This window comes from Danio aesculapii, chromosome 12 (genome assembly GCF_903798145.1).
Source record: "Danio aesculapii chromosome 12, fDanAes4.1, whole genome shotgun sequence".
Lineage (NCBI taxonomy): Eukaryota > Metazoa > Chordata > Actinopteri > Cypriniformes > Danionidae > Danio > Danio aesculapii.
Genome location: NC_079446.1, coordinates 19,910,491 through 19,924,376, shown reverse-complemented (window position 1 = coordinate 19,924,376; position 13,886 = coordinate 19,910,491). Strand labels below are relative to the sequence as shown.

The following is a 13,886-nucleotide window of genomic DNA, read 5'->3' as shown; positions in this document are numbered from 1 at the left end:
AACCTTGCAAGTGTAATGCTATATTAAATGCCACTCATGTTAAGTGTGTTGAAACCCTTTCTGATGCAGTCACTCCGTAATATAAAGGTTAAATTGAAAAATGTCCCCTCCTGAGCGCAAAGCAAGCCATGATTGATACACCTTAGAAGGAAAATAAATGTTAACAGGCTTCTGCTGTAAACTGGCTGCTTTATGACTGATATGTATTCTAATGGAGTGCTCGGATCACATTTAGTCAGACTTCATAGAAATGGAAAAGGTCAGGCAGAGAGATTAGGGAGATTTGGAGAAGGTTAGACTGCACTTGTCTGACACTTTGTTAATATTCAGTTATGTCTATTCAAATATGCCCATGCACTTCTATGCCATTAATAACAATTTTCTGGACAAGTGAAATGGACTTTTTACTGGTGTGTGAGCGTGAATGTGTGTGTATAGTGTTTAGTTTGAACTAGTTTTAGAAATAGTTCAAATGAAACACTATATATACAATATATACAATCAATTAATTGGTTTTATTCAAATAGTTTAAAAAAACGTAATTTTATTTATGTAGAAATGGGAATATGTTGGCGGTTCATTCCACTGTGGCGACTCCTGATAAATAAAGGGACTAAGCCGAAAAGAAAATGAATGAATGAATATTTTAATTGACTGGTTTAAATTAAATATGCTTTAATTATGCTTAGTTTTAATTTAATAAACTGTTCTCATTCAATCTACCTATCTATCGATCTATTTATTTATCTATATATTACAACTAAATACATTATTTATGACAAAGAAAAAAATATTAGTGAAATAAGAAACAATTGCTCTTTACAGTTATTTTGGTTCTTGTTCATTCATTCAGTCATTTTTCTTTAGCTTAGTTCCATATTTGTCAGGGTTCACCTCACTAAAAGCATGTTAATTATAATCAGTTTATAAATTTCTTAAAATAGCTACTCTACTCTAGAAACCCAACATCTCCCTTATGAGAGATTATTTATTTTCTTATATTTTTTAAATCTTGAAGTTGTTCGACAAAAGAAGAAAGAGGCCTTAAGCAATATAAACCATATTTAACATTTTATTGGCTTTATATTGGTGTTCAGAATTATATTTTGTAGATCCCAGAACTTACTTAACAGACGAACAGATCAAATTTAAATATAGCCTAGCATATAGTTTATCAGGTTGGTTTGATTTTGACTAAGAACCATCAACCAAACCAAAACTAGGCCTACTACAGTTGCAATCAGAATTATTAGCCCCCTTTGATTTTTTTTTTTCTTTTTAAAATATTTCCCAAATGATGTTTAACAGAGCAAGGACATTTTTACAGTATGTCTGATGATATTTTTTTTTCTGGATAAAGTCTTTTTTGTTTTAATTCGGCTAGAATAAAAGCAGTTTTTAATTTTTTTTTAAATCATTTAAGGTCAATATTATTAGCCCCTTTAAGCTATATATATTTCCATAGTCTACAAAACAAACCATTGTTATACAATAACTTGCCTAATTACCCTAACCTGCCTAGTTAACCTAATTAACCTAGTTAAGCCTTTAAATGTCACTTTAAGCTGTATAGAAGTGTCTTGAAAAATATCTAGTCAAATACTATTTACTGTCATCAAGGCAAAGATAAAATAAATCAGTTATTAGAAATGAGTTATTAAAACTATTATGTTTAGAAGTGTGGTGAAAAAAATCTTCTCTCCATTAAACAGAAATGGGGGAAAAATAAACAGGGGGCTAATAATTCAGGGGGTTTAATAATTCTGATTGCAACTGTATATAATCATATATACAAAGGCTACAACACAATGGATTTAGCCGAACGATAGCACAGTGCAACACATCTCACTTTTCCCCTGAAAAACTGACATTCTCAAATGTTTTCCCAAGTTTAAAGATGCTTCAGAATGAGCAGAGATTAGCGGTTAGCATGAAACAGCCTGGGGAGGAGTGTGAGCCGCAGAGCCGCGGGCAGCATGTGCTCAGTCTATCAGTGATTGATACGGATCATAGACTGTCAAGGGCCAATGATACACATTATAAACAACATATGTAAACACTGCAGTCGTTCAGCAGTGGTGCAGTAAGCAGCGAAAGAAAGCTGATTACACTCAAGCCTATAGCTATGTTAGGGCATTTGTTTGCAAACACTTCACTAACTACAAAGCCGTGTCCGCGACACCAACACACTTCAGCTGAGCGGCACATTTTACTGGTTAAAAGGGGAAAATGAGGATGAGAGTTGTGTTTGGGAATACTTCACAGTAAGGTTCCATTGGTTAACATTAATTAATGCAGCTAATATTAGCTAACAGTGAACAATAGATTTGTTTATGTTATAGTTGTTTATGTTTCCTCAGTAAGTCCATTAACAGAACACTCTGCATTTTTAGTGAAATAGACATTTAACCAGTTAACATTTAACATTTTTTGAATCCAGTCAACAGGTCTGGTAGGAGCACTTTTAGCTTAGCTTAGCATAGATAAAGGAACTTTTGGCCTGCTGTAGTCATGGCAGCAATGTTTCTTGATTATTATGCTAGAATGAGAGTATAATCCCTAGCCAAATCAACCTAGAAAATAACAACTTTACATTTTGTCTTGGTCTTAGTACACGATGTAACTACAGAAGAGTCGAGCTTTAAATACGAAGATGATCAATACGTTTTGTTTCATTTTTTGGAGCGAGATGCTATAGTCTAACCGAGTCATATGCTAAGCTAAAAGTGCTTAAACCCGGAGGTTGGCTGGATTCAAAAATAACTGTAGGCCACTTGTTAAACGAGCATTTTCCCATAAATGTTACGTTAAATGATGCATCTTTTTATTTTAATAGTTAGTGCTGGGTAGCAATTGATTACATGTAATCTGGGTTATGAAATCAGATTCCAGAAATATTATTAGTTATTTGACTTTTAATTGTTTACATAGTTACAAATTCCACATATTTGCAGATTGGTATTTTAAGTTAACTGATTCTCTTTATTTTTTTAAGATTCTAATGAAATTTGTATCATTTGCCTTTGACTTTATACACTATACAATGTACAAATGAGTAATTTAGGTCAGAAGAAATGCAAGAGTAATTGAGTTAGAATTTTAAATAATGTTAAATAATATAACTTTTTCAGTTCCAGACAATATTTTGTAAGTTAATGAAGCACTGCTATGATTAAAATTTACATTAACTCAATTAAGAAATGTCTTAGAGGTAGAGCTTAATTTGTTAACCTTAGTTAACATAATCATAATCAAATCAATTTAGAACATTTAAACTTTATTAATGCTAGTTAACAAATAAAAAGGTCCATGTTCATGTTTACAGTGCACCTCAAACAGTGTGTAAATGTTATATAATATATATTAAATTTTACTAATAATGTTGTTTTAATCATAATATTTATTTTTAGTGTAATGCTAATGTTAACATATAGAACCTTATCATAAAGTATTGTCTGTTTGACAAAAGTCTAATTCAATGATTTCATAATACGTGTGTGTTATATACATACACACACCTAAACTCTCACTAATACTTAAAAAATTACATCATCATAAGTTACAGTGTTTATTCTTATTGACCAACAGCTGATTTAGCACACAACAAACTGCATGTGCCTATACTGACAAGCCAAATTGCATCATGGGATAGAAGTTTTGCACACTATTGAAGCTCTTAGGGTATTTACTAATCTAAATCCTACGGTTTTGTTTACATGGTCCAGAAGTGTAGATTGAGATGTTGTGGCTCCAGATGGGGAATCACACTGTTAGGGGCTCTGAACGCTGGCAAGGGGTCCGGTGTGGACAGAATGTAGTCAATGCTGAATTTGATCTCGGTCTCAGGTTTGTTTTGTGCAGCTCTGTGACTAGTGTTCATGAAAGAATCTGAATCTGAGGATCTCACTGCGACGGCCTGATGAGCGTCCATGGATATAAAGGCTTCGGTCGGTTCCTTCAGGCCCATTTTTAAGTTGCGTCTGCGGCGGCGGCGACGAAAGTTGCCATTTTCAAAGAGGTCCAACATGGACTCGCAGCCTGTGGCAAACGTCCAGTAATTACCTTTTCCTTTCTCGTTACCTTCTGTACGCGGAACCTGAGGAAAATACATGAGCAGCCGGTTACCACAAACCCCTGAAGATAAAAAACATTCGAAATAAAGCTTTAACAATTACAATCATTTTCGCAACTGAATGAAGAATACATATAGTATGCAAGTTAAGTAATCCGATGTATATATAATAGTCTTGAAATTTGTTGTTTGGGGTATATATATTTTTATAAATATATATTTTTGATTGTAAAAAAGAAATTTAATTTAAAAAAAATGTGTCCCACATTTTCATCTCATTACTGAATTTTTTTAGTCTGTTGTCCGAGACTCAATTCAAACTCAACTATGTCCCTACATTTTTAATTAGGAATTAATCCTGTGTCCCTCTTTCTCAGAGCTACATGCTGAATATATTGGTTTGGTCATTTTGAGGTAAATGTGTTTAAATGTTTGAAAATCTGTTTGTGTACTGAATTATCAAAGAACAGAGATGTTTTTATAGTGCCTAATTTAATTTAATTTAATTTAATTTAATTTAATTTAATTTAATTTAATTTAATTTAATTTAATTTAATTTAATTTAATTTAATTTAATTTAATTTAATTTAATTTAATTTAATTTAATTTAATTTAAACCAATGAATCCTTAACTTTGAAATCAGCATTGTCAACTTTATACCTTTTAAAAGGAAAATTGATTAAATATAACACATTGCATACATTTAAATATTGTTAAAAATGTAATCGTTACTGATTTATATGTAAAGCTTATTTTAAAAAAGAACATTAATATATTTATAACATTTATGTAAACAAAATCTTAAAAGATCAATTTAATTCTTCCTATTAAATTATTTATTGTTGTTTTCGGTAATGACAATTTATATACAGTCAAGCCCAAAATTATTCATACTGTACCCATGACAAATTCTGACTTGAACTTAGTTTTATTCAACCATTAAGTTTTTTTTTTCTTACTGGACATGACACAGGCTTCTCCCAAAAGAAAAAATATTTCTCAGCTTTTATTTACATGTGAACAAAAACTCCTGTGTGTAGGTTTAGTAATTTCCTTTTTATGACAAAGAACAAGTTCATGGACTTTAAAGTGCTAATGACTAAACATAAACATAGGAGGATTAAAAAAATGCTACTTTTTTGGAATTTTAGATGGAACTTAGAGGGTTTTGCATCATACCTCTTCAAATACACTATGTGTCCAATATAATACATGAGCCTTAATCTATATGTCATATAATGTATACATAATAAATACTTCTAAGTTGGTTATGTGGTGATAAAATCGGTTAATTACAATTTCCTTTTCTCTATTTAACAAATAGAACCTTTTTGCAAAATTTTATCTGTATTTGACATTAAAGATCTAATTTATTAATTTAATTATATGTACATAATGCATGAAGATATTTGAATCAACCTATTTTAAAAGCGAGTGCTATTATGGATCAAATATCCTCAAAACTCCTGTTATTATCCTTAAACACAGAGTAGATTTCATGCCTTTCAGTTATATCTCGTTGCACAGTGAACAAAAGCAATGTTAATATTTATATATTGGAATCTGTTCATTCCTGTGTGTTTTTTATGCTTTATGTTTTAGCATACATATGCAGCCTGGATCATACCTTTATGAAGCAGCTGTTGAGAGAGAGGTTATGGCGAATTGAGTTTTGCCAAGCCCTCTGGTTGGATCTGTAATAAGGAAATCTCTTCATGATGAACTCGTAGATTCCCGATAGAGTAACTTTGTTCTCTGGGCTCTGCTGTATAGCCATCGCTATCAGTGCAATGTAGCTAATCGAGAGACAGAAAAAGGACGTCAGAGAAAGAAAATGTATGTCCTTTAAAAGACGCTTATTTTTTTATTACACATATTTGATTAGGTAATGAAAATATAATATGCTTCAAATTTTCTAAAATACATTTATTGATCTAGGTCATATTGCAATATTTTCCTTATTATACGCCCTTTACTGATCAAGACAACAGCACAAATGTATTTTCTTATTTCATTACAAAATACTGTTATTATAATTTTTATTGCATATTTTCACACATAAGCGTCATATTACATAATGTCAAATATTATGCCACTATATATTGTCACAATAATACAATACAGTATAACAATATATTATAACATAAACAGTATGTTTTATTACACCAATACCGTCCATTGGAGTGAATACATTATGAGATGCAATAAAACAACATTCTGCTTTAAAATTCTCAGCCTTTAAAAGTATTTTACATAAAATTATTAAAAAGTTTGTTAGTAAATTATTAATAAACAATAATAATGTATTAATAATTACTGTTGTTGTTCTTATTATTGTATTATTATTATATGATTAAAACATAATATAATATAATATAATATAATATAATATAATATAATATAATATAATATAATATAATATAATATAATATAATATTTTAAATATTTTTAACCTTGGATTAATTAAATATCATTACCCAACTTTGTAAATATGACATATCTAGAAATTAATTTTGAAATATAATACACAATTTTGCTTTCATGACTAGGTGTTGTGTGTATAAAATAATATTAAGCAATTAAATATTTAAAAAATGTAAAATTAATATATTATAATAATTTAAAATTATATCATATTTAGGCTAGTTTTGTGATATTAATATTTTAACTTAAATAAAAGATGTTCTTATTCAATGTGTAATGTTATATAAAATATTGTTAACAAATAGAAGCTCATTATTATAAAATATTATCTGTGTTTGACATTAAGTTTAATTCACTGATTTTATCAAAGTTTATACCTAAACTATATTTTTATTTATCCTTAAACAATGATATCCTAAACAACTGCAACCAACAAAATGATGAATTATTATTTTAAACAACAAATGTAATATTATATTACATCATACAGGCTATAATAACTTTGATTAATTACTTAAAACCTTACTAACCTCTTACACTTCATTAGTATGTGACATTTGGTAATACATTTTAAAATATATATGATAACTATCACTTTAAACAACTTTAAAAGATTTAAATTGCTAAAATTATTGCAAAAGTGCTAAATTACATTATTACTACTACTAATTATACATAATAAAGTTATATAAAAACAATAACGAACAATTTATTACAATAAACAAATATTATTATTAATAATAATAATAATAATAATAATAATAATAATAATAATAATAACAACAACAATGAAATACCTGTAAGCTGGTCGACACACTTTCTTTTCTTCATCAGTGCCACATGACGGGTATCCTTCTCCATCATAGTTAAAACAATTATAAGGATATTGCGAACTGTCAAACATCATCAAACGTCCAGCCTTATAGTTTATAACAACAACAACACCAGCAGCAGCAGCAACAAAAAAGGCTCTAGCTGGCCAAGACAAATGCAGCAGCTCTCATGAGAAGTGTGTGTGTGTGCGCGCGCGTGTGTATGAAGTGAACGGCTGCTGCTCAGATGCTCATGTAATGGGCGTACATGATGACTGAACTACTGTAAACGGCTGAACCCGGGGCGTCATCAACAATCTACACTCATTCACTCTTTGATTCTGGGTGGTCCGCGATTGGATGTTTTGTTTTCTCCTGTTTCTTTTTATAGTGTCGTCCTCTTAACTGTAATTGAACGACGAATGAAGAGAGTAACAAACATGTTTCTCGCGTCTTTGGTCTTAACTCTTTCAGGTTGTTTGTGTATCTCCTCTTTAAAAAAAAGTTGTGGCCCCTTGAATCACATATCTCTCGGCAACAACCCTTGGCTTCTGTAGATGCAAATCTATAATGCGGCATAATAGCCATAAATTGTGTTTCCGTGACTAAAAAGGGGATGTGTGTTCAAAAGGACATTAAGTGGCATATATGAGGGACCGAGAAAAACACGAGCAAACAGCCCGCGGCGCGAGATGACTGTGTGTGGCCTCACATCGATCCAACTGGCTGCCATGTTTAGGCAAAACTCGGACGTTTTTGACACACGTGGTTCGTTTCTTCTTTAAATGATACGCTTGGTCAGAAAATGCTGTTGGTTTGATATTCTCACAGGTTTAAAAACGAGTTGTTGTTTTTAACGTTCGTGTGTTTTTGAAAGAAGTCCACAAACTGTGGACCGTTTCCTGTCTGAGTGCACGGAGAGAGCGATCTGATAAAACTCCCCGCGGATTCCCGCTCTGTTCCCATGACGCCGTTTCCTCTGCTGGAGCGACTGTCTGCGGCCGCTCTGATTGCTGGAGCCCGATTAGTGGTCCCTGTCCCCGCAGACCAGACCAGACCATTACTGCACCCGCACACAAACACCGGGCAGCAGGAGAGCACACTGCAGCTAAACGATCAATCTAATATTTAGTGTTTGGAAGGAACATTTATTTTAATAGAATTTATATTTACCTAGCATAAAAAATAAATGATTAGATTTTCTGTAAATTTTTGTGTCGTTTTTGAAATATTTCCAAAAGGCTTCTTTAATGGAGGGATATGTTTGTTCAACACATTTTTAAACAAAACAGTTTAATTAATTTCTTTTGTCTTTGTCATGATGACAGAACATTATATTTTAGTCTACTAATTTTGGCAAGAAACTGTCTTCATTCGGCTTAAAGTACAATCTGAAGGATTAACTAGGTTAATTGGGTTAATTAGGTTAACTACAGGCAAGTTAGGCTAATAAGTCTGTGGAGTAGCCACTATATTGGGCCAGTTGGGTAAAAATATTTTTTTAAAGAGACTGCTAACGACTATAGCGGTTATTATATTTTTAAAAACAACTTTCTGTTTGTTTCTGTTAAACTAATAGAAAAAGACTTTATTCAGCAGAAAAATCTAATAGGAAATACTGTGAAAAATGTCTGTTTAACATCACTTGAGAAATATTGGAAAAATGATAAAGATTCCACAGGAGGGCTAATATTTTGTATTCATTTGTATTACTATAGTTGGTGTAGGTATTTTATGCAAATGAGGATTGGAGAAGTGGACTAAGTATTGATAGTTATGTAAATACTGCCATACATATTCATCTTCTCTTTGGCCTATTGATATTATTATTATTATATATATATCTTTTTTGGACTCATTGACTATACAGCTTTTTAGTTTTTTAAATTTTATTGTAGCATATATTGTCCTGTCTCTCTAATTGTTCATTATTGTTGCCATGTTTGTAAAGCACTTTAATCAACATTCATGTTGTTCATTCATTCATTTTCTTTTCGGCTTAGTCACTTTAATAATCTGGAGACTACCACAGCAGAATGAACCAACAGCTTATCCAGCATATGTTTAACACAGCAGATGCCCTTCCAGCTGCAACCCATCACTGGGTGAAATCTATACACACCCATTCAAACACATACACTATGGACAATTCAGCTCACCCTATTCAGGACTATGGGGGAAACCAGAGCACCCTGAGGAAACCCACGCAAATATGGGGAAAACATTCAAACTCCACACAGAAATGCCAACTGACTCAGGCGGGGCTCGAACCAGCGACCTTCTTGCTGTGAGGCAATTGTGCTACCCGCTGCGCCACCGTGCTGCCCCATTCATGTTGTTTTAGGGCATGGGTCTCAAACTGGATTCCTGGAGGTCCGCAGCTCTGCATAGTTTTGCTTCAACCCTAATCAAACTCAGCTGATTCAACTAATTAAGGTGCTCAAAACTATTAGAGGCTATTAAGCAGGTGTGAGTTAGAGGTGGTTGGGGCTAAACTATGCAGAGCTGCGGCCCTCCAGGAATTGAGTTTGAGACCATTGTTTTAAGGTGTTATATAAATAAAGTTGACCTTAAACTTGATACTAACAAGGTTATTTAAGATTTAAATGGATAGTTTACCCAAAAAATTTACTCTCCCTCAAGTGGTTTTAAACCTTTATGAGTTTCTTTTGTTCTGTTTAACACAAAAAAATTAAACATTTAGATGCAAAAACCTTGTCCGCATTTTTTTTTCTAAAATTGTCTTTTTTTTATTCGATGTTTAAGTTATTTCACATTAAATATTCGATAATGCCAAGGTCACACTAGAGTTTGAGCATGCGAAACTCTGTCGTACGGTGCTGTTGTCACGGATTGGCCAGGCTCTTCCACCAGTATCACGCAACGAGCATCCTCACCTGAGTATTAACCACGCACAGCTGCACCCAATCACTCAGACTCACTATATAAGCACACACCTCACCTCACTCATTGTCCGGTCTCATTCCCACGAAGCGGACTCATAGCAAGTACCTCCTGGTAGTCACTATCATTATCTTAGCATATTTACTTACCCAAACTCTGTTTCCTTCCCGTCTGTCCAGTGTGCCCGGTGTCCTGTCAGCGTTGTGTGTATTGTCAGTCTGTCTTCCCCGCAAGCCCTCTGGTGTGTGCATTCGGTCTTCCTCAGTGTCTGTCACCCAACCTGCCACAAAGAAGGATCATCAGCTATATCTAACTCCATTCACTTCCTCAACATTATCCTTGTGTGCTCCACTGTTGGAATAAACATCTTTCATACTTACTCATCTTGTTTGTCCATCTGCTTCCGTAACAGCTGTGAAAAGGGACGGGACAAAAAGAAAATGAAAAGACATTAAAAAAAAGCTAGCGATTGGTCCATATTTTAAATTTCTGCACAGAGAGGTCATGTTTTGATCTTCATTTGGTTACATGACGCGATTTCGCAGGTCAGAGTTCACCAAGCTTAAACTTTGCAAAGAAAAACGTGTTCTATTAGCTTGTGTTTCCGGTTTGTTGCATTTGCACGTGTATGAATGGAAGTCTATGGGGCGAAAAGTGCAGTGTGATCGCGGCTTAAGAGCGAGTCTCTAAGTACTAATTTACTAACTCAAATGATTCGGTAGGAGGGAGTCTTCAGTCAACAACTCAGTGATTCAAATGATCAGGTCCAAGTGAGTCACCAGTAAACAACTTGCTTAGTACGTTTACATGGACACAAATAATCTAATTTTAATACGATAAAGATACTCTGATTAAGAGTCTGCAGTGTAAACAGTAATTTTTGATTAATTTAATCCGACTACAGTCATATTCGAACTAAACAGAAATCGAAAACATGTAAACACATTACATGTGATTATCACAGCATTTTGTGACAGGATAGTCCATACATACACGGCTGTTTTACACTATTCTGTGCACCTACCGAGTCAGTGAAGGACCGCAGACACTTGCATTGTGAAATCCAGAGCTTTCCCCCCCCCTCCCCCCCCAGATCTTAGTGCGGCATTTGACACCATTGACCACAGTATCCTCATAAATCGCTTAAAGTCTAAAGGTGTCCAGGGACAGGCTCTACAATGGTTTAAGTCATACTTAGCTGACCGGTACCAGTTTTTGAATATTAATGGACAACCTTCACAAGTCAGCCCAGTAAAATACGGGGTGCCTCATGGATCAGTTTTAGGCCCTTTGCTGTTTACAATATACATGCTACCCCTGGAAGACATTATTAGAAGACATGGGATCAGCTTTCACTGCTATGCAGATGATACTCAATTATACATTTCAACTAAACCTGACAAGATGTCTAAACTGTCCAAGCTAACTGAGTGTATTAAAGATGTTAAAGACTGGATGACCAACAATTATCTTCTCTTAAACTCAGACAAAACTTTAAATTATTACTTATTGGGCCTAAATCCTGTACACAGCAGATCTCACAACTCGACTTGCAATTAGAGGGATACAAAGTTAGCGTAAGCTCTACTATAAAAGATCTGGGTGTCATATTAGACAGCAATTTAACTTTTAAAAATCATATATCCCATGTCACAAAAACTGCTTTCTTTCATTTGAGAAATATTGCTAAGTTACGTAGTATGCTATCCATCTCAGATGCAGAAAAGCTAGTCCACGCTTTTGTGACTTCTAGGCTGGACTACTGTAATGCACTGTTTGCTGGCTGCCCAGCATCCTCTATTAACAAACTTCAATTAGTACAAAATGCAGCTGCCAGAGTTCTTACCAGGTCTAGAAAATTTGATCACATCACCCCAATTTTATCCTCCTTACACTGGCTGTCTGTTAAGTTTCGTATTGAATTTAAAAAATGCATCTTACCTATAAAGCTTTAAATAATCTAGCTCCTGTTTATCTAACCAATCTTCTGTCTCGCTACAATCCAACTCGCTCTTTAAGATCTCAAAACTCAGGGCTTCTGGTAGTACCCAGAATAGCTAAGTCGAGTAAAGGAGGTCGAGCCTTCTCATTTATAGCTCCTAAACTCTGGAATAGCCTTCCTGATAACGTCCGAGGCTCAGACACACTCTCCCAATTCAAAACTAGATTAAAGACCTATCTGTTTAGTAAAGCATACACACAACGCACCACTTAGCGGGTTTACAGACAGGTTCTGCATCTTGTTTATATACACTATGAACAGCAGCTTTGCTAATTATTCTCTTTATTCTCCATTTCCACCTGGGGATACTCTTCTCGAGGCCCTCAGACTATGCAGAGTCACTGATTCGATCCAAGACCAACGACGAGATGATCCCAAGGTTTCCATATCTTGAACCAGGCCGTATCCTGACCAGCTACTGTGGTGGTCATGGAGGAGTGGAACATGAGACTGATTCCTGTGACTCTCCAGAGACAGACGAGTCTTCGCTGAGGCCAGCTTCCAGCCTTCGCCGCTGAGACTGCAGCTCTGCACAAGACGTTTGGCCAGCGGAGAAATTAAAATGGTCGTGCCCAACTGAGTCTGGTTTCTCTCAAGGTTTTTTTTCTTCACTTTCGCCAATTGGTGAATTTTTTTTTTCCCTCTCTGCTGTTGCCACTGGCTTGCATGGTTCAGGATCTGTAGAGCTGCGCATCGTTGGATTTGCTCTTCAGTGTTTGGACTCGCAGTGGTGATTATTAAACCACACTGAACTGAGCTAAACTGAACTGAACTTAAACACTAAAAACTGAACTACACTGTTCCAATTTACTATGACCTTTTATGTGAAGCTGCTTTGACACAATCTACATTGTATAAGCGCTATACAAATAAAGGTGAATTGAATTGAATTGAATTAAATTGAATTGAATTAAATTGAATTGAATATGGCGTGCGGTATTAAATTCCATTAAAACAACACTCCAGCAGTTCATACTCGCATGCAAAATCATTTGTCATGGGGGCATGCAGGAAATGTTCCAAAATGAAAGTGAAGGTGCCAAACTGCAATTAAAAGTTGACAAATTAAAATGAAACACTCGAAATTACATGAAACTTTGGAGGAAATGTGGATAGCGTGGTGACCCAATGACAATAATTGAATTATGTGCTACAACATGTAAATCGAGATAATTAAAACAACATTCAAAAAGCAACTCATGTAAACACCTTATTCATAATATTGTCTTATTCAGATTAAGGCAAATGATTTGATTACTGATGTCCATGTAAACGCAGCCAGTGACTCAAATGAACTGCTTAGAGTGGCACTGCGTTCTGTTTGAATCCCTTCAAAGGGTTTGACAGCTTTGAATAGATAATTGCGTAGGGATGAGGACTTCTGAATGAAACACAAATGATCACGGGGGCCAAAGTGTCCATCAGTTGTAGCCCTCGGAATCCTTCATTCTAAAGATTTGAGCACTTTGAATTGGAAGGACACTTCAATATGAGGGCCATGATTGTTTTCACTCTGAAGTGCCCTTTAGAGGGCGATATATGTCCTGATTGGAATGCACAGTGATTCTTTACCTTATTCTTTATTCCTTATAGTTCACCCAAAACTTAAAATTCGGTTATCATTTACTTACTCTTCACTTGTCACAAACCCAGGCCCGTAGCCAAGGGGGG

The 13,886-nt window shown here is 34.3% G+C and overlaps 1 protein-coding gene across 1 annotated transcript; it reads right to left on the bottom strand.

Annotated features, from left to right (window-relative positions):
• Nucleotides 1-3,463: 3,463 nt before the first annotated feature.
• On the bottom strand, nt 3,464-7,404 carry foxl3 (forkhead box L3). Its single transcript, XM_056469838.1, has 3 exons — nt 7,295-7,404; nt 5,701-5,869; nt 3,464-4,096 (listed from the first exon to the last, which is right to left on the bottom strand). The coding sequence occupies exons 1-3, from the start codon at nt 7,402-7,404 to the stop codon at nt 3,713-3,715; spliced, it is 663 nt and encodes a 220-aa protein (XP_056325813.1). The 3' UTR covers nt 3,464-3,712.
• Nucleotides 7,405-13,886: the final 6,482 nt, after the last annotated feature.